The sequence below is a fragment of the Embiotoca jacksoni genome, unplaced genomic scaffold, assembly GCF_022577435.1.
Source record: "Embiotoca jacksoni isolate LCO1_2020_lvr unplaced genomic scaffold, fEmbJac1.0.p SCAF_27, whole genome shotgun sequence".
NCBI classification, from domain to species: Eukaryota; Metazoa; Chordata; class Actinopteri; family Embiotocidae; genus Embiotoca; species Embiotoca jacksoni.
Window position 1 is genome coordinate 1,902,346 of NW_027185378.1, and position 27,700 is coordinate 1,930,045.

At 40.6% G+C, this 27,700-nt stretch overlaps 3 protein-coding genes across 4 annotated transcripts; all 3 read left to right on the forward strand.

The window, feature by feature from the left end:
* The first annotated feature begins 474 nt into the window (after window positions 1–474).
* Window positions 475–7,544, forward strand: LOC138205079 (ubiquitin-conjugating enzyme E2 D2-like). Of its 2 annotated transcripts, XM_069160730.1 has the most exons (8): window positions 475–912; window positions 2,047–2,110; window positions 3,204–3,235; window positions 3,424–3,501; window positions 3,867–3,972; window positions 4,334–4,427; window positions 4,579–4,628; window positions 6,472–7,544. In XM_069160730.1, exons 1-7 carry the CDS (start codon window positions 889–891, stop codon window positions 4,625–4,627), a joined length of 447 nt encoding a protein of 148 aa, XP_069016831.1. In that variant the 5' UTR covers window positions 475–888; the 3' UTR covers window position 4,628; window positions 6,472–7,544. The 2 variants fall into 2 exon arrangements, with proteins under 2 accessions (XP_069016831.1, XP_069016832.1); XM_069160731.1 differs by lacking the exon at window positions 4,579–4,628 and having other exon boundaries at window positions 478–912.
* An 853-nt stretch (window positions 7,545–8,397) lies between these two features.
* On the forward strand, window positions 8,398–17,181 carry manba (mannosidase, beta A, lysosomal). Its single transcript, XM_069160963.1, has 17 exons — window positions 8,398–8,669; window positions 9,653–9,747; window positions 9,833–9,938; window positions 10,026–10,199; window positions 10,649–10,772; window positions 11,314–11,483; window positions 11,566–11,676; window positions 12,272–12,423; window positions 12,515–12,632; window positions 13,396–13,482; window positions 13,575–13,742; window positions 13,823–14,041; window positions 14,187–14,351; window positions 14,734–14,878; window positions 14,993–15,135; window positions 16,018–16,278; window positions 16,471–17,181. Exons 1-17 carry the CDS (start codon window positions 8,487–8,489, stop codon window positions 16,693–16,695), a joined length of 2,646 nt encoding a protein of 881 aa, XP_069017064.1. The 5' UTR covers window positions 8,398–8,486; the 3' UTR covers window positions 16,696–17,181.
* A 425-nt stretch (window positions 17,182–17,606) lies between these two features.
* slc39a8 (solute carrier family 39 member 8) lies at window positions 17,607–27,395 on the forward strand. Its single transcript, XM_069160959.1, has 8 exons — window positions 17,607–18,133; window positions 18,620–18,782; window positions 20,196–20,365; window positions 20,447–20,569; window positions 23,247–23,414; window positions 24,966–25,173; window positions 25,959–26,143; window positions 26,988–27,395. The coding sequence occupies exons 1-8, from the start codon at window positions 17,909–17,911 to the stop codon at window positions 27,132–27,134; spliced, it is 1,389 nt and encodes a 462-aa protein (XP_069017060.1). The 5' UTR covers window positions 17,607–17,908; the 3' UTR covers window positions 27,135–27,395.
* Window positions 27,396–27,700: the final 305 nt, after the last annotated feature.

Genomic DNA, 27,700 nt, shown 5'->3' on the forward strand with positions numbered 1-27,700 from the left:
CCAGGGAGCAAGTCAGGAGAAGAATTTTTGATTCTATTCTTCATTTTATGGGAAGGCAGTGAAGAAAAGCTAATATAGGCGAAATTTAATTTATGTATATATATATTTTTTTAAATATGAAAGTTTTCTTGCTGGTACATGTTAACATATCTTCTGTGAAAAGGGCCTATCAGCACCACGATCCCCTAGAAGTTCACGGTCAATGGTGCTTTTACTGTTTTGTAACCCGGCCTCATTAAAAGCACAACAAAATATGAAGACAAGTTCGAGTGAACTTGCGGCTAAATCTTTAATAACGTCATGATGAAATTTAAAAAAGGGAAAAGCGTCCACATTTTTATTTTGTCTCTCGGTGATTAAAGGCTGACATGTCGTGGCTAGTCGTGTTGTTTTCTGTTGTTTTTTTTTTATTCCCCCCCCCCCCCTCCCCTCTGCAGGCTTGTAACCAATCTGCCATCACATCCGCCCCGTCACTCAGCAGACAACTGCGCCGCCTTCACACCATAAAGCCTCAAATACATGTAGACAGCCGCTAGTTGGCTAACGGCGTCGACCGAAACCAAAAGAACGGGAGCTCCTGTCGACTTGGCGCACTCATTCGCCCTCAACCGGGAAACAGAAAATCGAATAAAAGGGACGTGGACGCTGCGGGGAAGGAGAGAGTCTGTCGCGGGGCGGTGTAACGTCTGTCGTTTGGGACCAACTTAACGCGCATACGTAGTTTTAGCTCGCTAGCCAGCTAACTACACTAGCCCGAGAAGAAAAGGCCGTCGAGTTGACCCAGCGTCAATTATTTAACGGAGAGAGGATCATCCTGGCATATCACGGTTGCCCCCCATTGCTTGGATCGGAAAACCTTCGAATTAAAGAGCAGAACAACGAGAGAGGATGGCCCTGAAAAGGATCCACAAGGTAAGATGAACGTCGTGAACGCCAGCTAGCGGCGTTAGCGCGACCGCGCTAGCCTCCCACAATGCAGCTAGCGCACTTCTAAGATGCCAAAAGCTGCGAAACAAGGCGGTGAAACGCGTCGCAGGGAGTCGACACGTCCGGTGTTTGATCATCAGACTGACGTGAAGTGACAATAGTTCATCTGTTGGCACCGGTTGGCACCAACGGCTTCGCGGTCGGTCGGTCTGAACGCCGTTCGGCTAGCGTGCTAACGCTTGCAGTTACATGTTCGGTGTGTTCGTCGAGGTTGGCTCGACGGCGTCGAGAGGCCGCACGGATTGCCCAACTCTTCATACCTTTACACGAAGAAACGTATGTTTTCTCGGCGGCCTCGCTTTAATTCCTTTTACCGGACTTTCACGTCGACGTCGCGCGCGTTAGCGGCTAGCTGGTCGTTTAAACCTCCATAATGGTTTCGATACTCGAAGTGTTCCCAGAAGCCATGACTCATATCACTCTCTGGATCTGTGTCAGTGGTCGGAGCTGGCTTTATGATGCATGTCTTTGGTATGTAAACGTATTTGTTCTCGGTCTTTGTGCAGTGTGGGGTGTGTTGTGGTTGTTCCATCAAGGATGCTGATGTACTTTATAATAAAGTTACACCTTTTGTGTGTGTGTGTGTGTGTGAGAGAAGTGTTGACACCGTGTTTTCTCTGCTGTTGACTAGAATCTTCTTCCAGGGAAATCCATCAACTTGTGCAATATTGCGTGTTGCGTGAAGGCCAGGGTGGGGCTGTGGCCTCCAACTCACTCTAAAATAAGCTGGACACCTAAAAATACCAAGACGCCACAGTATACAGTTTATGTTCGGGGTCTCATCTTGCTGTTGAACGTGGAGATGATAACAAGGTGCCCCCACCCCCATCTCTCTGCCCCAGAGCTGTCCAGCTTGGGGGAGAGTTAACAACACAGCAAGCAGGGTGTTGTGAAATAATGTTGTGGTATCTCCCTCCCCGGTCTCTCTGTGTGCTGGCATTTATACTGAGGATGTTCAGTGCTGCACGTCGATTTCAGATCTGTGTTTCCTCATTGTTTTGTTTCAGACGATTACTGGAGTCTAATTGGTCATTGTTTGTAAACCTCTTTTCATTACAGGAGCTTAATGACCTGGCTCGTGACCCTCCGGCACAGTGCTCGGCTGGCCCAGTGGGTGATGACAGTAAGTGTCCCAGACCCGGACGTAGGGCTGAGTGTTGTCCAAAAATGTTCCATACCAATCCTTTAAAAAAAAAAAAAAAATTATTTCGCAATAACAATGTCAGGGTTTTCCCTTGGTTTCTGGAGGGGTTGGGTGTCCTGCTAGCCATAGGTAGTCATTTGACAAAAACTATGTATTTTTCACATTATTTTAGACTATAATCATAGATAGATAGATGGATACTTACTTTAATAGTCCCTCAAAGGGAAATTTTTACATTACAGTATTTGTTCCAAAAAAAAAAAATGCACTGTTTACCTTTTTAAAAATAAACCCCAACATTGGTAGAACAAAAATTATTGTGAACCTATAGTGGCTAAAGTAATAACCCTGAATTTAAAGATGATGTGAATATTACCAATTATATTACACATTACAGCACAAATCTCAGGTTTTCATTCACTTTAGAGGGGGAGAGTGTAAACCCAGGTTACCTTCTGCTTTCGGGGCACATTTTGCCTCGATGCTACAATTTCCCAGATGCTCCTGAAACGCCTCGCATGCTATCAGTAGACGCTGGCTGCTCAGAGGCCTCCTGTTAATGTAGCGCTCAGTAGCAACTCAGACAGGTGTGGGGACAAAAATTGTTTTGAAATAAGGTATTGTAATCTAAAATTTAAGTCACTCGAGTTAAAACTTGAGTTTTTATTTTTTATTTTTGTGGTTCACTGACTGATGGGATTTAGCATTGATATCAACATTTGTGATCATCTGATTTGCTATTATTATACATTTAGATAACTCATGAATGAACAATAAAAACATCAAGTCTTTACATTTCAGAGGCAAAAAAAACATTTAAATGATTAGTTGTTCATTTAAAATATTAGCAAATTCGGTTTTCAAAAATAATTTAATCATTTGAAGGTTGAGAAAACAAACGATTCCATGTAAAACGGAACAAGGTTAAATTTTTGATTCAGTGAGCATATTTAAACAATCAAAAAGAGAAATGGTGTTTCTGGGAAGCAGCAAAGACAATTTAAAAGTTAATTTCCTGTCAGATCACATACCTGCTGTGACTTTTGTAACACTCACTTTCTGTTCTCTGCAGTGTTTCACTGGCAAGCCACAATCATGGGACCTGTAAGTAGATGTTTTATGACATAATTATTGCTCTCTTTCCACTTGAAAAGCAATATGGTGTTGAGTTGTGCTTCTGTGTTCCTGGTTCCTTGTTTTTTTTTTTTTTAATGTATTCCTGAGATAAAGATCAATATTTGACTTGATAATGTGGCACTATAAAGAAACATGTAAATCATTGTTGCTTTCAGAGTGACAGCCCATATCAGGGAGGCGTTTTCTTCTTGACAATTCATTTTCCAACAGACTACCCCTTCAAACCACCCAAGGTAAACCAGTGTGAAGTCCTGCTGTGAATAAAATGTATAGTTAATAGATTAAGGTTAAAAACTGACATCAAAGATACAATTTAAATAACCAACTCTTCATTTATAAATGGTGTTTTTGCTCAATCTTCTAAATGACACTGAACCCAGCAGTTTGGCACTCAGAGCATTTTTTTTTTTTTTTTTATCTGATTGGCAACCTGTGTGTGGTAATACCTGTCATTCCAGGAATTGACACTCAGCCGTCAAACGTCACTGCTTCGTGTCAAGGAATTTATAATTGCATAACAGCGATATGTCGTGTGACACAATCTGCCTCATCTAACTTCTCCTCTGTTTGTCTTGTTGTTGTTTTTTTTCCTCTTCAGGTTGCATTTACAACAAGAATTTACCACCCAAATATTAACAGTAACGGCAGTATCTGTCTGGATATTCTCAGATCACAGTGGTCTCCTGCACTTACTATTTCTAAAGGTACGGATATTCATGAAAGGACATCAGCCGATATGATGGACGGAAATATTTTGCATATATTTTCCTTAATGTTTACCCTGCTTTTGTGTTTTTTTTAAACTTTGCTAACACCACCTGTGCCATTACGTGTGCTCTATTGTGAGTTTAAGGATATGCATTGTTTTGGGTTTGTCCTTTATGTTTGTAGACATCTTGATCAGATAATCTAGAACATGTCAAACACTCACTGTACTCCTCAAGGTTTACGTAACTTGGGTCAAAGTGTGGGAAACGGAAGTAACAAACTTTTTTTATAATCTGTTTTTAAAAACATTTCAAGTTGAAAGTGATTTTTAATATTCATATATTCTGTTTCTTGTAGTTCTTCTCTCCATTTGCTCACTCCTATGTGACCCAAACCCCGATGACCCACTAGTGCCAGAGATCGCACGAATCTACAAAACAGATGGTCAGAAGTAAGTATATATTTAACAAGTATATTCTCTTTAACATGTGAAATAATCAATTCTGCCTCCCAAAACTGAAGAACAGTGACCTTTTTTTATATTAAAAAAAAAAAAAAAATTCACCTGGAGTCGATTATGTAACGTAGTCTCACTCCGTCAGGTACAATAAACTAGCTCAGGAGTGGACAGCGAAGTATGCCATGCTTTAGGGTAAGGCCAAGAGCCAGCGCTGCATCTTGGCTGGTGCTATGAAGTTGGATGTGTTGACTGCAGTTTACTAATCTGTCTTGTGGGTTATGACAAATGTCCCTGATGCAGGCCAGAGACAAATCAAGATCCAGTTGTAGAAATCAATCAGGTTTTCAGGTCCATGAAACGACACTAAAATGGCAGAAAACAAAACAAAAGGTGGATTGTTATTTTCATGCCCAAAAACAGTTTTGTCAAACATTTATCATTGTACAAATCATATCTTGCATTGTTCTTGACTATTTTCCATCACCGATAGTGCAAGTTTATTTCAATTCTTTTGGTAAAATTGGAAAATCAACCTGCTGAGAGTTGAGCTGGGTGATCAGTTGCTGCTAGCGATGGGTTGCCTTTTATTTCTCACCGTTGCTGTTGCGTGGTTGAAGCAATTGTCAGCAGGGACTGTTGTGGAAAACAAAAATGTTCTTGGTGGCTAATTCAAGGACACGCCAAGTTTGCTGCCAAAAGAAAAAAAAAAAGAGCAGCATTCATGAGCCATGATGTCTGAAAACTGAAGCCTGGCAGATGAACAATGAGGAAGATGTGAGCCGGGCTTTCTCGCATCAAACGGTTGCCGCGTGAGCGGATTATGAAGCTTCAGGTGTCAGTGTTCTTCAACACACCGAGGACGGTGTGATGGCGGCTGCTTCACCATGCAACAATATGCGACTTCAGGCAAAAAAGGACAGCAAATCATTTACCGTCACCTATTTTTTTATCGGGAATGTGTGAAACAAGTCTTTTACAAAGTGAAAACACCAGTCACTTGCTGCTCAGGAGATCAACGTAAACACGAGGTGTGAAACATGGCCGGGATCACAGTTTGTATTTTGGTGTTGATATTGAGAAAAGGATGCAGCAGGATGAGAAATTGTAATGAATGGAGCAGGAAATAAATGACTTCCTGGAAAATGAAACGGAGCCAATGCAAAGTGAGACACCCTTCAATTAAAAATACTCTTTTAAAGCATTTGACCATTACTTCAATATAAACAGACACTTTAATTTTCACATTTCATGTTCGAGTCCTTCTAATTTACCTTCACAGTTGAGTAAATATTTGCTTGATATGATTTGTACAATTGTGTTTTCTGAACCTTTCAAAACTAATAATCTATTTTCCAACTTTTGAAATAGTCATGCTGTCATTTTATTAATTGGGTGACTGAAAAGCTCAAAGTATTTAGTTTACTGTTGTATACAGCCGAGGAAAACAAGAGATACTCGTATTATGAGAAATTTTTGGTCATTTTTGCCTAAATGGGGTGAAACGACAAATTCTTTATGAACTTTGATATAGTTAGCATTTGTGCTCTTTTCTTATTATAAATCAGGATCACCAAGATGGTATTTGGTATTAAAAGGCATTAAAACCCGGTGTTTCTGTTTGCCTTGAACGGGGTTCATATAATCTGGCTTTGAGCAGAATAATTGCTAATTCTGACTGTAATAGCAGACAAACCAAAGATTTGATCCTCAGGCCAACAAATTCCAAAGCCAGTGTTTTCTTTGCATGTGAACTACTAACTCCAGCATGAAGAGGTTTGTGATCTTATCTGCTGTTGGCGTGTGAAGACGCTGCCTGACTTGTGAAAGAAATAATGCGGTGTTTTCAAAATTAGGAAGTTCTTATGCAAAGTGTTGTTGTGCATCTACTGAGACGCGCTGTTCGGATGCAACCCAGATTATATTTCCGGTGCATGTGCTTTCAGAAATCCAGCACAAGTTAAAGTATGATATTTAAAAACAAAACAAAAAAACGTTTAATCAGTGAAGTAACATTTGTTTTGTTTTTTATTTTCAGATACACCAAAATGGCAAAAGAATGGACACAAAAGTACGCAATGTGATGGCATCGTTCGGAAAGCTGGTGGAAAAATGTTGTTGCTGGTTCCAACGTAAAATTCCGGGATTCTGTTTTTTCTTTTTCACTTTATTTTTATTTTTTTGGGTTAATCAGAGCATTTTACCTCTCCCTCCCTCCCCACCCTCCTCCTTTTTCCACCTGCGCGCTCATAAGAAGATAGTGTTTTTCTCTCTCTCTAGGACACGTGCCAGTTTCTGTAAAGTGAACACTCTGCTTTGAGCATGCACCAGTAAGAGTTTCTCAACCCCAAATTGGTGATGTTAGTCATTTTGCTCTGCACACACTTGAGTTGAATCTGATGCAGCCGGTCTCCTGGCGCTCAGCAGCAGATCGGCCCCACGATGATCCAGCCGGTTGACCGACTGGATCCTCTGGGGTTGATGCTTACTTCACCATTGGCTGGCTTCCTAAGAGCATTTATAGCAAAGCCTGTGTTTTGCCATACCCATAATTTCTCTATTTACAATACTCAAATTGGCCTAATTCTTCTGTGTTTTATTTGAAATGAAAAATACAAATTCTCTGAAAGATTCGGGAAACTGGTGAGTGGCTTCTGTCTCCTGGACTGGTGTGATGTCGGTATGTTTTTCTGATCAATAGTATAGGAATCTATTACCTGAGGAAAGAAGTGTATCTTATTCCACTATCAAAGTGTGTGTACAGAGAAGCACAGCAGTATATATCAATGTTAAGGAAACAAAATATAAGAAGTTCAATGTTGTATTTTATGCATGTTAATAAAGTTAGGCTATTATATCTGATATGTTTCTGCAAATTAAGTGGATTGTAAGGCTGAACAGTTGGAAAAATTTGGTTCCCCTCAAAGGCTTTCTATTTCTTTCTCTTTTTGTTATTTAGAAGCCAGTAGATGAGCAGTTAGTTTTTATGCCCACTCGAACACTGTCTTCTTGTAGCCCTAAAATAATGATGCAAAGCTAATGGTTGATAATCAACCTGTGGCTCTGTTTTGTTTTAGTTTTCCCTTCAATAAAGTTACTTAAACCATAAAAGTCTTGTTTTTCTTGTAAAATGAACTTGTGACCATCTGCTGACTATAAAAGTTGTGTTGGATGTTATAGACTAATTCTAAAGTGTTTTAAAGCCGTTTATTCCCCCATTTATTATGGGTCTGTAAATCAAGAGAACGTGTCAGCATCTTGTTTGAATATATTTAAGGTGTTTGTGTGCACGCGTTGAATCAAAGTTGAAAGTAAATTTTCAGCCATGACATCAAATTTTAAGTTTTTCTGTCAAAATGAATTTATAAATTATTTTAAAGAACAAGAAAATGGACAAACATGCCTTTGGATATTATAATTTTATAATATTTCTCTGTATTTGGATGTTAAATTTAAAGATAAATATACTTTTCTTCTGAGGTAAATATAGTATTTTTATTATGGTCAGACCATGTTGATTACTATGAATATTAAGCTAACAGACTGAACTTTTGTTCAACATTTTTAAGTATCTGCCAATTTTGTATTTAAGATTTAGCAGTTAGCATTTCTTCCTGGAGTTTACATGTTAGATTCTACACAATTTCTTTGGACAAATAAGTTCAAATTGACAATTTCTTTTTTTTTTTTTTTTTTTTTTTTTTTAACATATTTTCTAGTTTTTAAATTTTAAATACAAAAGCTATTAAATAACACTTTTTTAATCATATTTACTACCGTTTAAATTTTAAATACAAAAACTATTAAATAACACTTTTTTTTTTTTAAATTTGAAGTTTTGACAGGTGTTTCTTTCAACGACAAATCCTTATAAAACATTAAACTGTCGAACCTTTTCGCGCCAAAACCTCCGCCCTGCTGTCAGCTGATTGCCGCGGGGGAGTCATGTGACAAAGACGGAAAAACCGTTTGGTAAACAGAAAACTCCCACAAGATGGTACTTTTTTGAAGAAGGTGTCGTAGACTTTTTACACTTATAACAACCCGTCAACTATGATACCGCCTGTAGACAGTTTTGTTTGTGTTTTGTTGTGTTTGTTTTACGGAGTTTCTTCGGAGGAGCTGCTGAGTCTGAACGGCAAATGGAGGCTGTTGAACTCCAACGGGTCCGTGTCGTTGCCTGCGCAGGTGCCCGGCTGTGTTCACTCCGCTCTGCAGCAGCAGGGAGTCATCCTGGTAGGAATTACTAGTAATTTTATTATTTTGCAGAAATTATTATCAAAAATCGTATGTTTTAGTGTTGTCAGATCGTGTTATCTAAAAAAAAAAAAAAAAAAAAAAAAAAATTACCTAGTACAATACAAGATTCACTTGGTACCAACGATACGATTTTGAAGCTCAAAGGTTAAGGTCACTCTGACTCCCATTTTGACCCATTCTCATGAACATGATGTCTCTGGAACATCTGAGATGAATTTCTTCATGTGCCACAATCATTCACTTGGACCCCAAAGATGAGCTGAGTAGAGTTTGGTGGCCAAAGGTCAAAGTTCACAGTCACTGTGACCTCACGTCCCTCTCAGCCGTCCGTCCCCTTTTTGTGAACACAATATCTCAAGAACACCTTGGGGGAATTTCCTCAAACTTGACAGACAAATCACAGAGTGCCAATAATAATAATAATGGGATAAGATTTTGGTGGTCAAAGGTCACTGTCACCTCACTTCTTTCTCATTCCTGTTTACACGATTGTAAAGCCTCAAGAATTTTGGGAGGAGACATTTTTACAACATGACAACGATCCCAAACACACTACAACATCATATTTTTATTGTTGTGTCATGTTTAAATATTATGCTCCACCCAAACACGCTGACAAGTCACCACCACTAACAAAAACCAGAGCCTCTAACACTCTTTGGACAACTTTTTAAAAGTACATTTAAAAACTAATTTAATTTGCATATTTTTTAAAAGTGTGTATTTTAATTTGGCTGTTTTAGGTCCAACAAATTTTTGGCAGTGAGTAGAAAGACGTGAAACACATTTAAATAGAAATAAACACAAATAAATGATTTAGCTTTTGAGACAATTTGGGGGGTTAATGTGGACAAATAGACCTCGTTTCGTCTTCCTTTTTCTTTTAATCACCTTTTAGAGCCTTCAAACTGAGAGAGGAATGAAATTACATTTAAAAATGTCCTCTCTTGTCTTTTTAGGACCCGTATTTCAGGTTCAACGATGCGTCCTATCGCTGGATTGCTCTCGACAACTGGACGTACACGACCACATTTACTGTGTCGGCCGAGCTGAGGTCAGTAGAATAACACAGATTGTTTTTTAGTTTTTTTTAAGTCTTTCTAAGTGTCCTGACTGGTGTGTTTTCTCTGCACTAACAGGGTCACACAGCAGGTGCGTCTCGTCTTTGACGGCGTGGACACGGTTGCATCGGTTTCGCTCAACGGGATCGTTGTCGGAGAGACGGACAACATGTTTCGTAGATATGTATGTTGAGTGTAAAACGATCAGTTCACGATGCGTCACCACTGTGACTCCTCCTCTCTGAGATGTCTTCTGTTTGCGACGGTGTAGGACTTCTCGGTGAGACACCTGCTGAAGGACGGAGACAACGTGCTGAATGTGGCTCTGCTGTCTCCGCTTCTTTACGCTACCGAGAGACGGAGAGCTCATTCGTCCTACAGAGTCCCTCCTGAATGTCCTCCGGATGTCCAGAAGGGGGAATGTCACGTGAATTTCATCAGAAAGGTAAATACTGTGTGTCCCACCATGTTTCACCTCCGTTCCACAAAATAAAATCAGAGACATTCTCTCTCTGTTTTCCTTTTTAAAATAGATTTGAGATATTTTCTATATATTTTCTGCAGCTCAACCAGGATAAATCTGAAATTGTAGCCGCAGGTTCTGATACTCAGAGAAACTGTTGAATGTATTTTTAGATTTTGCAATATGCCACGCTATACATAAACTGGCTGTGCAATATTTGGTTTTTAAGTTTAAGCTATGAAATATAGTCTCGCTTGTGCAATACGTCTTTAGTGTTGGAACGTACCGTCTATTCTTATTTGAAGTGCAGTCTTTTGTGGTTGACTTAAAATGTGTTCATTGTTTTTAGATTACTATGTTTGGTTCGGCCTGTTTTTCTGTGTTAATTTCTGCTGTTCATATTTGAATAAATGACCTCCGTTCTGCTGCAGGAGCAGAGCTCCTTCAGCTGGGACTGGGGTCCTTCCTTCCCCACGCTGGGACTCTGGAAAGGAGTTGGACTGGAGGCGTTTGATGCTCTGCGGCTCGTCCAGGTTTCCTCTGTTCCTCTCTACAGTACGCCTCATCTCTACCTCCAACCTTCCACTGCAGGCAAAAAAAAACAGTGCAGATACTGAGGCGAGGCTTTCAGGCGTAAGGAGACTTTCTAAAGGACTCGTCTGGTCTGATAGAAAGCGTTGCATTATTTATCTGTTGCATAAGAGCGATTGTGTAAGACGCAGCCAGCTGACAAATAAAAGGCAGTTTGTGTTTCTGCTGAGAGTTGCCTTGAATCCTCCGAGTAGCTTCTTCAGAAAGCGGAGCAGAGGATTTTCATGCCATCATGACAGTTGTCCAGGAAGTTCTGGGAAAGTTCAAGTCAGCGTGAAACTCTCAATACTTCCTGAAGCAGTTGAAAGCAAAACATTGTGGAAATATTCTTGTAAACAAATAAACTCATGCAGACATTTCCTCCCAGTGACAGAACAAATCTGTCCTGTTTCAGGTGTAATTGCATCTTTAGATTGTTTTATTTAATCAGTTACAGTGTTTGTTTCATTTTGTGCCATTTTACTAATAATCTGCTTCATATAATCTGTTTGTTTTTTCTGTGCAGATCTCAGCAGCTCCCAGTGGACGGTGCGGGTGGAGCTTCTCGTCGACGCAGTTCAGACAACAGACGGCCGAGTGACGCTCTCCGTACCGGAGCTGGACTCGGAGCAAACCTTCCTGACTCGGTTCCAACCAGGAAAAAACAAGAACAGCTTCACGTTACTCATCAGCACGGTGCCGGAAACCGGTTGTTTAAAAAAAAATGCAGTTTGTTAAAAAAGAAATTCACAGTGCTAAAAGTTTTTTCTTCCTCCAGAGCAGCCGGGTGAAGCTGTGGTGGCCGAGCGGACACGGCGACCAACCGTCTTACCACCTCACTGTCAGAGGATTTCAGGACAGAGTTTTAGTCCTCAGCACAGAGTCTAAGGTCAGAGGCCACTGCCAGCCAATGTTTTGGTGTAAAACCTCATTAATATGTGTCTTAAATCACCATGTGGGGCTGCAACAGGGAGTTCAAATAGAGAAAATCCACCGACATTATTATTTTTTTTCTTTTTGGTAAATCTTGAGGTTGTTCATGTTCAGGAAATACAAAGTTAGAAAAAACTGAACGTGACGGAAATTTTAAGACACAAAGTCGAAGGCAAATTTGCATGTTGATGTTTCTGTCCAAGATAATGTCATAAATTTGATAGAAATGTTTTTGAAATGACCCCAAATCTATAAAGAGCCAATTAAAAGTCCTGATTCAGCCTTTATTATGTGTTCAAATCTGATAAAATAAAGATAAAAAAAGATTTCTGTGTGCCAAAGTTCAAATTCTCAAGACATATTAGCCTTTTTTCACCGATTTTCTCAGTCAGTTTATGTTTTAATGCCCCTTGCACCAAGTTAAAATGAGCTGTTACTGTTTAGGGTGGTCACAGTTGAAACTAAAATCGCAGCAGTCAGAGCATTTGGGATTAAAATACAGTTGTTTCTGTGAATTTAATTGGAAGTGCTGACGGTTACCTCTGTTGCAGGTGTACTTTCGCTCGGTGGAACTCGTCCAGGAGCCGCTTCCTGGATCTCCCGGCTTGAGCTTTTACTTCCGCATCAATGGGAAACCGATTTTCCTGAAAGGGTCCAACTGGATCCCGGCGCACTCCTTCCAGGACCGAGTCACCCCTGCTGTGTGAGTTTGGTTTGTAAAAGCTGCTCGATTCTTTTACATCCAGCTTTGAACTTCTGAACCTACATGTACCTGCTCTCTGTTTGTCCCGCAGCTTGAGGAACTTGTTGCAGTCAGCAGTGGACGTGAACATGAACGCCCTCAGGGTCTGGGGAGGAGGAGTGTACGAACAGGACCTATTCTATGACATCTGTGACGAGATGGGGATCATGGTAATTGATACTCTACTGATCTACACGTGTAAACATTAAGATAAAAGTGTCACAATTCAGCCACGTTTCTTTATGTTGTTGCTTACAGGTGCAGCAAAGAGGTAAAAATTTTACAACAAAGTATGGTTTACGTTTTCTATTACCTTGTCAATGTCAAGTGGCTTCATCCTTTTAGGTTTTAATTTTTTTTTAAATGTGTTATAAAAGAGGAGAACATCGTCTGCATGAAGAAACATAAAAATAAAAGTCCAGAAAACAACCTCCTCTTTGCATCAGGAACTATTTGGGTTCACGGGTCTAAAAACTGGATTCAGATCTTTATATTTGAAGTCATTCGTTGACGCTGCTAAAACCAACCTGGTAAAATGTGTAATACACACGTTCATCCACTAGAGGGACTTTAATTAAGAAGCACAATTAGAAACAGTGTTTGACCAAAAAGCTGTAAAAACTAAAAAACAGAGTTCATTAGACGACACAATAAAAGCAGAAAGACCAGGTAAAAGACAATGAAATCATAAAAGCAATCATATTTTCATGATGTTCTCATCGTGTAATTTGGATTTTGGATGTGTTTGTCTGCACCTCCAGTAAATTTTCAGCCAGATCTTATACAGAAACCTGGTAGTTTTGTTCAGATCTGATACAAATAAATAAACAGTGTAAATAAAAAATATTAAGAAGGTGTCATAACATACATAAAATTTACTGAAGAATAGCAGCACAGATGACTGTATTTCTATATGAACCTGTGTGTGTTCAGGTGTGGCAGGACTTCATGTTTGCCTGCGCCATGTACCCCACCGAGGACGACTTCATCCAGACCGTCAGAGAGGAGGTCGTCCAGCAGGTGAGTGAACACAGGTGAGATTACACGTTTACAGAGCGGCTGTGTCAATTTTTTTTTGGTGTCCTGATTTTTGTCTCGTTTTCACCCGTCAGGTTCAGCGCCTGAAGTCCCACCCGTCTGTAATAATTTGGAGCGGGAACAACGAGAACGAGGCTGCTCTGGCAACAGACTGGTTCGACATCCCATCTTCCCAGAGGCCAACGTACGTGAAGGACTACGTGACGCTGTACGTGAACAACATACGGAAGATCGTGCAAGAGGTGAGAAGAAGAAACACGGGGATTTGTGTTTGAAAACTTGGAGACGCACCCATGTGACGAGGCTGAATCCGTCCCCCCAGGAGGACCACAGTCGTCCGTTCCTCGTCTCCAGCCCGACCAACGGGGCCGAGTCGGAGCAGGAGGGGTGGGTGGCAGCGAACCCTTACGACCCTCACTACGGAGACACTCATTTCTACAGCTACACCCTGGACTGCTGGGACTGGAGGACGTTCCCTCGGACACGTTTCGCCTCCGAGTACGGCTTCCAGTCCTGGCCGTCCTTCTCCACTCTGCAGCCGGTAACCGTACATCAACATCTTATTTTTACTGTTCATTTTATCTGAAGATTTAAGTAGTTACTTTTTAATTTCAGACACTAATGTTGTGTCCTTTAAGCCACATTAAACCTCAATGCATGTTTTTCCTGCTTTTACGACACTGCAGGTTTCCATTCCAGAAGACTGGAGCTACGACAGTAACTTCACGTCCCACCGTCAACATCACGCAGACGGAAACCAGCAGATGTTGCTGCAGGCCGGTCTCCACTTCAACCTGCCGAACTCAACGGATCCACTCAAGAGATTTACTGATACGCTCTACATCACGCAGGTAAACATCACAAACATCACGCGGGTAAACATCACAAACATCACGCGGGTAAACATCACAAACATCACTCGGGTAAACATCACAAACATCACGTGGGTAAACATCACAAACATCACGCGGGTAAACATCACAAACATCACTCGGGTAAACATCACAAACATCACGCGGGTAAACATCACAAACATCACGCGGGTAAACATCACAATCGTCAGCGAACTGCAGCTTCATATTTACAGTAAAGATACGAGAGACGTCAGCAGACGTTAACATTTCCAAACTCTTCCTTTAACCTGTGTGAGATTTAAAGAAATAATATGACAGCTCTGCTCTGGATCACATCTCATGCTGCGTGTAAATATTGCTGGTTATGTGAAACATGCAGGTGATGCAGGCCCAGTGTGTGAAGGCTCAGACTGAGTTTTATCGGAGGAGTCGGAGTGAAATTATCGAGGGCAAAGGTCAGACGATGGGCGCCCTCTACTGGCAGCTCAATGATATCTGGCAGGCGCCTTCCTGGTCATCGATTGGTGAGTAAACGGACACATTGTAGTGGAAACCTATAAATCATTTCTTGTGCACTGACTGGGATTAGACGTGAGTGTTGCAGAATAATCCCGTATCACTTCCTGGTTGTCTCTCAGAGTTCGGTGGGAAGTGGAAGATGCTGCATTATTTTGCACAGAGCTTCTTCGCCGCCGTCCTTCCCGTCGGCTTCGAGGACGACGACACGCTGCTCATCTACGCTGTCTCCGACCTGAGTCGTGACCTGAAGCTTAGAGCTGTGGTACGTTTTCTAAAGTGTTAGCTGTACATTAAAAAAAAAAAAACTGAATAAATATGATAATAATATGAATAAAACAGCCGTATAATGAATATATTTTCATTTCCTCTGCATGTGATTCCTTTTAAGCTTTTATGATTGGGGTTTTTGTGCAAAAAATCATGAAAATAAAAGAAAAATGTGTTTTCTGAAAGTACAATACTCTATTTATTTCAATTTAAGATGCTAATATGGGTAATGGTAAGGGTATTTCTGGTAATGGAAACAAAATATTTTATGAACTTCGTTCTTCATACGTCATTTTATACACAACTTGGAGTAAACTAATGTGTGCAATCAAATTTAGCTGAACACTATATAGCAAATCAAAATAAAGATGCAGCACTGGTTAGTTTGAGTCTCTGGATCAGCATTTTTTTGTGTGATTGTTGCGATCAAATCTTTTTGATTTTGCAGCAACTTTCAGCAAAATTACTATGTAATTTGTGGAGTTGTATGAAAGTTTTTTGCAGCAAAAATATCGAGTCAAGTTTTTAACATCTACCTGATAAAGAGTAATTTGTGAGAGGAGAGGGAGCAGAGCGTTGCTGGTTGGAAATGACCAGGTTTTTTTATACTTTCAGCAGAGCTTCTGTTGGCCATAGTTTTCAAAAAAAAAATGTGCAGTCTTTCAAACAATTTCAAGAAATTTTTGAGAGACTATTTAATGTGAAATTTTTTCATAAATTTTGAAAAACACTGTTTCCATTAATTTTCTTAAAAAAAAAACTTTTACTTTTTAACGTCTCTTTAGTGGTTTGCAGATCATCTGAACTCAAAATTTTAAACTCATGCTAACATATTTAACTGCTACTGTTCTGATGCACCTGTTCTTTTGTCACTCAGCTGACTGTGTACTCCTGGACTGATCTGGATCCGGTCTGCACGCTGAGGTCGGACCTGCAGCCAGTGACCGGAGGCAGCGCAGTGGCCATTTACAAGCAGCCTGTCGCCGCCCTGCTGGCAGGATGTGGACACTGCACCCGTCTCACCTGCGTACTCACCTTCCGCCTGGAGGAAGAAGGCGGCAGCCAGCAGGGTCCCACCAACCACCACTTCCTGTGCTCACCCAGAGACGCTCGGGGGCTGCAGACCCCCAACATCACTGTCAGTAGATCGTATTTGTTTCACACAGAAAGATCAGGGAGTTTATGAAGTGTTTAGAAGACTAAAACAGAGAAACTCTTCATGTAACTGCAGCAAAACATTCAGTCAAACCTTATTTAAGATCCTCAGAAACCCACTGATGCCGTGATTAGTTTTGGGACCACGACCCGTTAATTGTGTATTTCCCTGCAGGCGAAGGTGCAGGAGGATCCGACTGGCTTCTCCGTCACCCTCCACTCGGCCTCCGTGGCTCCCTTCGTGTGGCTCGACGTGGGAGACATCGCCGGTTGTTTCAGCTCCAATGGCTTCCTGATGGTTTCCGAAAACAGGACAGTGAGCTTCAACGCGTGGCGTCCCACCAGCGTCGCCGAGCTGTCGGCGTCCCTCACTGTCACATCTTTGAGGGACGTGTACTGACCCGAGACCAGCCAGTTGAGTTCAGAGGTAACAGAAGGGCTGAACCGGCTCAGGTTTTGATAAATGTCCTTCGAAAAGTGTCTCAGCTTTGATGCTTGTAGGATATTTGAATGTCTGAAGGATTCTCGTACTTTCCGACAACTTTCTGAATGTTTGAACTTGTTCTTCTGAGAAGAAATCATCATGAGACACTGAAACACAGGTTTGTATGTCCTGACAACAGATTGGATTCAAATCAAAAGAATAAATAAATATTTACTGTACATGAAACAATCATTCACAGAAAAACATAAAGATCAATACAGCTTTAATCAAGGCTTACAAGATGAACTGGACATTATTAGTCTGTATGCAGACGTCTGCCTTGTTTGGTCCGGACCTTTCCTTTTTTCAAACACTCCTAAGACTTGACATCATTTTGTTTCACATGCAGTAGAACAGTTTGTACAGGTTTGTTTTTTACATTAAAGTTTCATATTTGGTTAATCATTGTCTTATGTTTTTTTTTTTTTTTTTTTTTTTTAATTTTTTAAATCAGTTTAATGTGTTCAATGAGCTTGGCCCTTTATCCTGCATTGACTACCAGCGGCCACCAGAGGGCGACCGAAACCTTTAAAAACAACAACTCGTGTTTGTTTATTTTTTAACTTCCAGCTGTTTCATAATTGATCAAACACGCAGCTGTAAACTGAGCAACACGGATGCTCTCTGCAAAATAATACCTAAAGTGTGTGTGTGTGTGTGTGTGTGTGTGTGTGTGTGCGCGCGCGCGTGCCTGTGCGTGCGTGTGTGTGTGTGCGCGCGTGCATGCGTGCGTGTGTGTGTGTGTGTGTGTGAGAGAAACTTATTGAGAAAGTCAATCACAAAAGAAAGTTTTGAAACAGTGAGAACACGAGGTCGGTCACCTCCATGTTTTTTTTCTCCTCTGTGATCTTTGAACCCGACCTACCTCAGACGGTACCTCAGACGTTCCTGATAGACTAACCAGAGCCGAACCTCGAAACAGTTAAAATCAGACCGCAGAAAACCCTCCAAGACTAAAACCCGACTTGTGCTCCGACAGTGCCATGGATGGGACTCTGCGCTGCGTAAAGACGCCGCGGACGTCGTGATTTTGGTAGCAGAGTAAAATGCTTTCATCAGGGCAGAAGTAGCGGATTTTTTTTTTTTTTTTTTTTTTTCAAAGGAAAATATCTAACTATTTACAGTAGAAATGTTTGACCCGAGATGTTTTATCACGTGCGTTTTGGTTTTTATTACAACGGCACAGAGCGTAAACGTTGTCGCGCGGGATGGACAGGCGTTTCTGGAGAATATTTTACACTATTATGGAGAAAATCAATCCATCACAACAGAGAATCTGGAGGATTTACTGCTGCTAATCTCAGCCAGGAGGTCTGAGTTAATCACGGAGCAAAATCCACTGGAGAACCAGGACGTACGTAAATGTTTAGGATGTAATGCGTGTTTTTAAGATCATTATTAGTCATTTGGATATTTTTACAAGGATTATTCGAGAAAAAAAAAATCACCTCAGTCTCATTTTTAATTCATAATAAACGTATTTAATTTTTATATTTGCTGTTTTGACATTTTATAGTAGCAATAAATGCTTTAAACGACTGTTTTATTACCTGTATATTGTTGATCAAATTTATGGTCATGGTTTTTCCATTTTAAAATGTTATATAAAAGATTTCTGTCCTGAAATAAGTCATGTAATACATGTATTCCCCACTTAAATTCATTATAGTTGTCTTTTGAATCTTTTTTGTTGTTGTTGCTGTTTCATCACCTACCACCAAAAATAATAATAAAACTTTATTTATAAACATGTGTTGCATAAAAAGAAGCAATACAAAGTCTTTCAGAAAATAAATAAAAGCAATAAAAAGATGTCTAATAAAGTCTTTCTGCCCCTCAGTGTCCCTCCGCAGGAGAGATCTTGTCCCACTTCGGGTTCAGTAATGTCAGTCAGCTGACTGTGGGACATCTGGGGAAAATCTGCCCTGCTGTGTTGACCCAGGTGCTGCTGCCCTCCTGCCCTTTCACCACCGCCAAGGCTCTTCTGCCTCTCGACTACATGGGTGAGTTGCTTCATCGTCCCCATAACGCCGGCTTATTTGTCAAGACCCCCGCAACTCAAATAATTCGCAGTTCAAGGGGGTTTGTTGCCTTGAATCAGGTCTGGCGGTGCTTTCGTCCACACCGACACACTGGTCTCTGAACAATCTTGTGGATGGAGGATGCTCTTTAAAGCTGACAGGGTTTTCTACCCGATGAAATGAGTAGGTTGTAACTGTAAGTGTCTCATGTTACCCTGATTCGACTTCCAGTGTTTCCTGTGTGTGTCCACGTTGTCCTGGGCTGACTCTCCAAGCCACTGACCGACACACAGCCGTCCTCAGTGCTGTTGACACACTTACAGCCAACTGTGACTGTTGTTCACGACTCATGCTGGTTCCTATGCCGGCCCGAACACAATTTCTCTTGTGCAAATAAATAGTATTTAAAAAAAGGGACATATCATTAGGAGTGAATAACAGTTTAATGACAGTTTGAGTAATTCATTTTTGCGATTAAATGCAGATGATGAGAGGCCGCTACAAAGAGCAATGTATGTAGAACAGTGCACTTCAGACGGGAAACCAACAATTTTACAATTCCCAAATAAGCGAAAGCTGGAAGGAAAACTTCATTTAAACTGAAGAAAACCTCCAGCGACAGGAAGGAAAGACTAACTTTTAACAGGAATAAATCCTCCTACAGCGGGAACCAAAAACTCTTTCTTTAACAGGAAGAAAACCAACATTGGCTGGAGGTTAAGGTAACCTTTTTTGCACTGAATTAAGCCTTTCAGGCAGCTCTTATCATTGCCTTGTGTGCTGCCCCCAGCTTCTCATTTTTTCGGTTTTGTGTGTGCAAAGTCTTGGTAAAGGATGCAGGATTTTTTTTTAGACCGCCTGAGAGGAAGTACCATCTTCAAGATGTAACTCAGGGTAAACAAAACCCACAGAGACTCTCCAACACAGTGACCAGTGAATGACCTCAATGACCTCAAATCTTCTGCAGTAATTCAACTTCAAGACAGCTGTTAGATTTATTGCTTTCAACACAATCTTTTAATGCAGCTTGACTGTATTTGATTAAAACGGAAATTTAAACTTACAGAAAATTCAAGTTTGATGACGTGAAAAAGGATGCAGATACTCATCAGCAATAAGCTTAAAGCATTTTATTTACTTTTATTTAATTGGGAGGCCTCTTGAGGTACATTAGCTCTTTAATGAGCAAAATTACATTAAAACATGACATTAGAAAAATAAAACATGTCTTTTTAAAGCAGTTATATTCCTCATGGGATAATATTTGAATGTGATTTTGAATGCCTCACATGACAGCAGCATTTCCAGAGTTTATCTTGTTAATTTGCACGACAGATTTCAAGAAAATTTAGGGAAAGACTTGTAAATGTTCCTCCATCATTTTGTCCCTCACAGTGTGGGGTTACGGATTCCTGGCCGTCACTGTGATCAACCTGGCGTCTCTGCTCGGCCTCCTGCTCATCCCCTTCACCAAGAAGCCTTACTTCCCCAAAGTGCTGACCTACTTCATCGCCCTGGCCATCGGGACGCTCTTCTCCAACGCTGTGCTCCAGCTCATACCGGAGGTTTGTAAGATATGGCGTTGACATGATCACAGATAAACAGAGATCTGGAGCAGGAAGTAACACTCTGCTGTTCATCCACAGGCTCTGGGTTTTGATCCGAAAGCGGACAACTATGTGATGAAAGCAGTCGGAATATTTGGAGGGTTTTACCTCCTCTTCTTCGTGGAAAAGATCCTGAAAATGGCTCTGGGGGTGGAGCATGAGGTAAGATAACAAGTCAGTTTATGATGTGAGTTTCTTACAGAGTTATGTCAATTATTAGTCGGTGGATATTTGCTGTTGAATAGCCTGAGTTTATAGGCTTATTTGGCCCCTAATGACACATTTATTATCATAGACGTGGCACTTTACTTTCAGTAAAATGAAAATGTGATAGAATAAACGGATTATATTGAGAGGAAATAACGTGAAAGTGGCAATAAATCTAAATTTAAATCAAAAACAGGGATGTAAAATGTAATGTTTTGTCAGTTCACAGTGTGTAAGATCAGTTTAGACTGAAATATTGATGAAGTATTGGATACATTTTATATTTTGTACAGAGGTTCATAGTCTCCAGAGGATTAACCCTAAAAACCAGGTTAAGGTGGAGAACTAAAGATGTTCCCATCAGCCTCTGCTGCCTTGAGCTAATTAGTAAACGCTAGCAAAACTAAGATGTTAAAACATTATACTTTACCATCAGCATGTTAGCATGCTTATGTTAGTATTCAGCTGCAGACTCTTATACTGTTTACTTTCATTAGTGCACTCACATGTTGTACTCTGACTTGTTAGTACACTTACTTGTGTAGCAAACCCTAGGGTAGTGTTGTCTCGAATCGCACACTTTGAACGCATCACCTGCAAACATACAGTGGGTACGGAAAGTATTCAGACCCCTTTAAATTTTTCACTCTGTTTCATTGCAGCCATTTTCTAAAATCAAAAAAGTTCATTTTATTTCTCATTAATGTACACTCAGCACCCCATCTTGACAGAAAAAAACAGAAATGTAGAAATTTGTGCAAATTTATTAAAAAAGAAAAACTGAAATATCACATGGTCATAAGTATTCAGACCCTTTGCTCAGTATTGAGTAGAAGCATCCTTTTGAGCGAGTACAGCCATGAGTCTTCTTGGGAATGATGCAACAAGCTTTTCACACCTGGATTTGGGGATCCCCTGCCATTCTTTCTTGCAGATCCTCTCTAGTTCCGTCAGGTTGGATGGTGAACGTTGGTGGACAGCCATTTTCAGGTCTCTCCAGAGATGCTCAATTGGGTTTAGGTCAGGGCTCTGGCTGGGCCAGTCAAGAATGGTCACAGAGTTGTTCTGAAGCCACTCCTTTGTTATTTTAGCTGTGTGCTCAGGGTCATTGTCTTGTTTCATTGTTGGGATTGTATGGGGCGGTGATGAGCAGTGCCTGGTTTTCTCCACACATACCGCTTAGAATTAATGCCAAAACGTTCAATCTTGGTCTCATCAGACCAGAGAATCTTATTTCTCATAGTCTGGGAGTCCTTCATGTGTTTTTTGGCAAACTCTATGCGGGCTTTCATATGTCTTGCACTGAGGAGAGGCTTTCGTCGGGCCACTCTGCCATAAAGCCTCGACTGGTGGAGGGCTGCAGTGATAGTTGACTTTGTGGAACTTTCTCCCATCTCCCTACTGCATCTCTGGAGCTCAGCCACAGTGATCTTTGGGTTCTTCTTTACCTCTCTCACCAAGGCTCTTCTCCCACGATTGCTCAGTTTGGCTGGACGGCCAGGTCTAGGAAGAGTTCTGGTCGTCCCAAACTTCTTCCATTTAAGGATTATGGAGGCCACTGTGCTCTTAGGAACCTTGAGTGCTGCAGAAATTATTTTGTAACCTTGGCCAGATCTGTGCCTTGCCACAATTCTGTCTCTGAGCTCCTTGGACAGTTCCTTCGACCTCATGATTCTCATTTGCTCTGACATGCGCTGTGAGCTGTAAGGTCTTATATAGACAGGTGTGTGCCTTTCCTAATCAAGTCCAATCAGTTTAATTAAACACAGCTGGACTCCAATGAAGGAGTAGAACCATCTCAAGGACGATCAGAAGAAATGGACAGCATGTGAGTTAAATATGAGTGTCAAAGCAAAGGGTCTGAATACTTATGACCATGTGATATTTCAGTTTTTCTTTTTTAATAAATTTGCACAAATTTCTACATTTCTGTTTTTTTCTGTCAAGATGGGGTGCTGAGTGTACATTAATGAGAAATAAAATGAACTTTTTTGATTTTAGCAAATGGCTGCAATGAAACAAAGAGTGAAAAATGTGAAGGGGTCTGAATACTTTCCGTACCCACTGTATCTGCCTACTTTAATTATTTTACCCAGAAATAACCGTGTTTTCGTGCCCTCTGTAATATTATGGTGGTACTTAGTAAAAAAAAACAACAACACTTTATTGAGGTGTTCTGCAGCTTCTGCTGCGTTGCAACAATGACAACCAATGAGGGTTAAAAGTGTAAATTTTTGGATGGTTTTGAATTCATCATCCTGGTACTTGAACATTGAGGTGTGTTTTCAGTGTTAGTATTTAATTTGGTGCCAGCATTAGTCTTGTTACACGTTCTCTTGTTCCACATTAATCCAGGAGCACACACAGTGCTTCTGTTGGTTGCTGCCCAGTAACACCAGTCTGAACTGGAGGGTTTAGTGTGTGAAGGTGTCATTCAGTCAGACTTTGCTACAGTTTTGGAATGAATACATGCACAGGTGGACATTTTTTTTTTACGCTGTAATGAGACTTGAAAGGGTATTTAGGATGATTTTTTTTTTGTGTGTGGAAAAAATACTGTTAAAGTACTTTTAAGGGTTGGTCAAATTAATCATTTTTGCTTATTTAACTATTCTCATATCTGCCCTGGCAGCACGGCCACAGCCACTTCACTCCTGCAGAGGCGCCTCCAGAAAACCTCCACAACGGAGACCTGCTGGAGAAAAAGGACTCCATAGTCCTGACCAGCATCACCACCATCGTCACCGAAAAGAGCAGCGCGATCCCAGAGGCTGCGCACGCCAACGCGACTCCTCCTCAGGTAAAACTGAGCAGGAAGCTTTTGATTTACTGCCTGCTTGCACGGATCGGCTCCGTGTGCACATATGTCACACTAACCCAGCGAGGTTTCAGCCCGCTGTTTAATCTAATGAGCAGATAAGTGTAAACAGTGAGTCCTCCCTGAAATCTTATCTGCACCGACTGTGCTTGATAGAGATTTGCTGTCCTGCACTTTCCACGATCACAGTTAATCACGGTTTATAAATTATTATTAGAGTGTGTGTGACGAAAAAAAGAAAAAAGCCGAAGATATTTCAAAATATTTACAAAAAAAAATAAGAAAGTTTTGTTTTTATAATTTGGTTTGGACACACTTAATTTTTTTTCTACAAGTTTGAACATTTAGTTTTTCCTCTGGAGTCATTTATTGCACCGTTATCAGGGACACTGATTAGACCTGCTGTTAATATTTAACCTCTGGTGGGTCATATGGAGGAATCTGGTCCTGAAAGGATCAAAAACGCCAAACAAACACACACACAGACAGACGACGACGGAGCGATCGAGCCGTCAGCCTGGGACCTTCGGATCCCCCCCCCCCTTCATGATAAACGCTGACTAACAAAAGGAGTCTTTATCCTCGGCAAGTCAAAGGGGCGTTTTGTCCCCGCAGAATATCTTCACTCAAACCCCTGTTTGTGTCCGCCTGCGCTCACGTTTCCTTTTAACAACACTCGCACGCAAATGCAGTGCTTCTACTCAGAGAAAATATGTCCTATTAGTATCTGTTACATTTTGAGGACCCCAGATGGACGCACGCTTCGCTGATTAAAGCTTTTAGCGGCGTCTTGCTGGCAGCAGCAAGGACTGTTTGTCTGTTGGTCCAACTGATGTTAAATGTCCTGCGGACTTCTGTGATCTTCCGTCTGGCGCCACCTCGAGTTTGGGGAGGTGACATGTCCGTCACTGTGGATTTAATCAGCTTCGGTGATCCTTCAGCTAAATCTGGCCCCATAATCCAGGCAAAAATTCTCTCTAATATTGTTTATGACTACCAGCAAAACTAATCAGACTCGGTGCAGCTGGACCGATAAAGACCTAGAATTGAAAAATATCAAAATCTATAATCATCCTCTTCACCTTGTGTTTATTGATTATTAGTAATGTTTGCATGCTAATAGTGTCAGTGTAATTATATTAACGCTTCCCTTAAAGATTTGAAGTCCAGCCTCAGAGCTCGAAGCATCACTGTCCACTCTTAGTCATGTTTAAAAGTGAAATCTATCACGGTCTCTGCACCTATGTCCAAATTAACCACACAGGGTATATGATATTAATTTAAAATCTAAACCTTTTATTCTTATTTTTGTAATATTGACAAAGAAAATGTAGCAACAAGCAAAGATCGGATGCTAAAAGAAAATGCAAAATTTTGTCTTTGATTTTGTTGATAATTTGAACTTGAATGACACATGTTATCTTTTTTGGGTGCACGTCGTTGTTTGCATATCTTCTGGTGAAATCAAACACCAGCAGCAGCAGCAGCAGCGTGTCTTCAACCCGTCCTGTCTCCGTTCTGTCTCCGTCCCAGGACGCCCAGGTGTCCGGCATGATGTGCCACTGGCTGCGCGGCCAACGCATCAGCAACATCAAGACGGTGGCGTGGATGATCACGCTGAGCGACGCGCTGCACAATTTCATCGATGGTCTGGCCATCGGCGCTTCGTTCACCGTGTCGGTACTGACGGGCTTCAGCACGTCCACCGCCATCGTGTGCGAGGAGTTTCCCCACGAGCTGGGTGAGTGACAGCTGGAGGAAAATCCTTTAACCTCATCAATCCCCCACACGAGTCAACACAAAGTGATGCCGTGCTGACAAACGCTGTTCCAAACATCCGAATCACATTTGGAAATTTTGTGGAGATCCCAAAGTGGCAAAAACAAATGTGTAAACATCAATGAAGTTGATACAAAATATGAATATTTTCATTCAAACTGAGGCCCATTAAGACTCAATCAGATTTTTTAGCATCTACTAACATGCTGCACAGCTGCATCTGTGACTTCAACTTAAAACGTTTCACAGTAACTTTAGAGACAAAACAGAAATGGCAAGGAGAGAAGAGAGAGGATGCAAAATGTTACATAAATTAAAAAAAAAATAATAAAAAAAAATAAAAAAAAAAATTCCCCTCGGGGATTAATAAAGTAAATACCTACCTACCTACCCATAAAACTATGAGAATGAGGAAGTGTAGCTGAGAGCGTCTTCAAAGTACACTCAAGGATTTTTGTTTGGTTATTAACTATTCGATCCTCGATGAATAATCTTTTGCAGCGTTAACCTCACAGCTGTGTTTGGCTAAAAAAAAAACCTCAAATATTTCAGTTACACTTAAAAGTTGTTTTTTTTGGGTAGACAAAGATTTCATTATGTTGGTCAAATCAAGATCATTTCAAAAATCTGTTAATCGCACATTGAAAACCGCTTTACATCACAAAATGCACTTTACAGCCAAGACGGAAAACAAATAAATATTTTGCCTTCGCCATGTTTTAACACTTGTGTTTTGTTCATCTGCAGGTGACTTTGTTATCCTGCTGAATTCAGGCATGAGCATCCCACAAGCCATTTTCTTCAACCTGATGTCAGCCGTGTCGTGTTACATCGGCCTCGTATTCGGCATCCTGCTCGGGAGCAACTTTGCCCCCAACGCAATCTTCGCCATCGCAGGAGGAATGTTTCTGTATATTGCACTGGCAGACATGGTGAGTCGAATTTCATTATCTGGAAATGTCTTCTTGTCAACAGATAGCATGAGAAAAAAAACAAAAACAGGAGCAACTTTTTTGGTCTATATTTAAACTCCACAGACCCAAGTCTTAATTTAGTGTGCATTTATAATTACTCCCAGTTATTTGTGATCAGTGGAACCACAAGCATTTTCCTTGAACACGAAGTCATTTTTGAAAGAAATTATGTCCTTATATGGCTTTATGAATACAGTATAAAACTATTTTTTACTACTAACGGCCTTAAAATGGCTGTGCAAAAACAAAACTGCAGGTGGCTGTTTTCAGTGTAAAACCTCTGATAACTGCATACCATACACAGAAGTGGAACATTTAGCAGCTCCACAGACCTGTAAGAGTTGATTGAAGTTATGCTTAGATGTTGTGCTGCCCTGAAGTGGTAAGAATTAGCAAGTGCACGTTTAAAATCAGATCAAAAATTATGTAATTTCTCACCACCACCATATCCTAGAAAAATATACCCATTTTGTGGGGAGAAAGTTGTTTTTCAAAACAACCTGCAACCATCAGTTATTGTTTGACTGAAGGAGTGTATGAAAAGGAAAAAACAATAACCGGCTTTGGGTTTCGGTCTTTTCATGGAATATTTTTTACAATGATTAAAATATTGTTTCTGTTAAGGCTTGAAATTTTGACCCATTTTTGACTCAGTTTCAGTCTGATGCTGAGAAGGGTTTATAGCTTTGGGAAAAACAAGGAATAACAGCCCTTTAACTTCTTGTTTTTATGTTATTACTTCCTAGTATTTTGGTTGTTTTGACACATTTAATACAGTGCGTTGTTTCACTCCTCACATCAGTTCCCAGAGATGGACAATATCGCACGGGAACAGAAGCAAACTTCCACCAAGATCATCTTCTTCCTCATCCAGAACGCGGGGCTGCTCACCGGGTTCGCCATCATATTGCTGATCACCATGTTTGCCGGGGAGATCAACCTGGGCTAGAAGAGGCCGAGACTCCAACTGGAGAGAGGAAATAGTAGTGAGCTGCTTCTGTTTCTGCTCACAGCTGCTGCAGCTGGGCAGGAAAGTGAATGTAAAGTCAATGTTTTGTTCAAACAAAACCAAAATGATGCTTTTCTACCTTTGGACTCTCAATTTAGTGAATGTTCACTTCATAAAAAAGGGAAAATCTGTACAATCACTGTGTATGAAATCTAGTCCGATTTATTTTAAGGAGACAATAAATTATTTTTTCAGTCTTCATACATTGAGATATTTTACATTTCTTGTACCTCACTGAGGCCGATTCAATTCAAATTCAATTTTATTTACTTAGCTAAATGAAGCGAATCAACTTTTAGTTCTGAATCAGGAGCAATAATGTGTGCCAAAGTCCGCGAGCTGTTATTATTGCATGTGTAAATACAGATGAAATTAAAATGTGCTAGTTTCAATTTATTCTTCCTATTTACGGATTATCTTTGGCACAAACATCTCTTTTACAAGGAACTAATTTCTATTATTTATACTTTGGGCAACTTTCAACAGTAAAATAAAGAAGATTCAGG

Excerpts from the sequence above, each read along its gene's own strand:
- manba (XM_069160963.1), top strand. The coding sequence starts at position 8,487 with ATGATACCGCCTGTAGACAGTTTTGTTTGTGTTTTGTTGTGTTTGTTT. Across the intron at positions 13,483-13,574 it reads GAGAGGAGGTCGTCCAGCAG|GTTCAGCGCCTGAAGTCCCA; the intron begins GTGAGTGAACAC and ends TTCACCCGTCAG. Across the intron at positions 16,279-16,470 it reads TGCAGACCCCCAACATCACT|GCGAAGGTGCAGGAGGATCC; the intron begins GTCAGTAGATCG and ends ATTTCCCTGCAG.
- LOC138205079 (XM_069160730.1), top strand. The coding sequence starts at position 889 with ATGGCCCTGAAAAGGATCCACAAG. Across the intron at positions 913-2,046 it reads CCCTGAAAAGGATCCACAAG|GAGCTTAATGACCTGGCTCG; the intron begins GTAAGATGAACG and ends TTTTCATTACAG. Across the intron at positions 3,502-3,866 it reads ACCCCTTCAAACCACCCAAG|GTTGCATTTACAACAAGAAT; the intron begins GTAAACCAGTGT and ends TTTCCTCTTCAG.
- slc39a8 (XM_069160959.1), top strand. The coding sequence starts at position 17,909 with ATGTTTGACCCGAGATGTTTTATCACGTGCGTTTTGGTTTTTATTACA. Across the intron at positions 18,783-20,195 it reads TCTGCCTCTCGACTACATGG|TGTGGGGTTACGGATTCCTG; the intron begins GTGAGTTGCTTC and ends TGTCCCTCACAG. Across the intron at positions 20,366-20,446 it reads TGCTCCAGCTCATACCGGAG|GCTCTGGGTTTTGATCCGAA; the intron begins GTTTGTAAGATA and ends GTTCATCCACAG.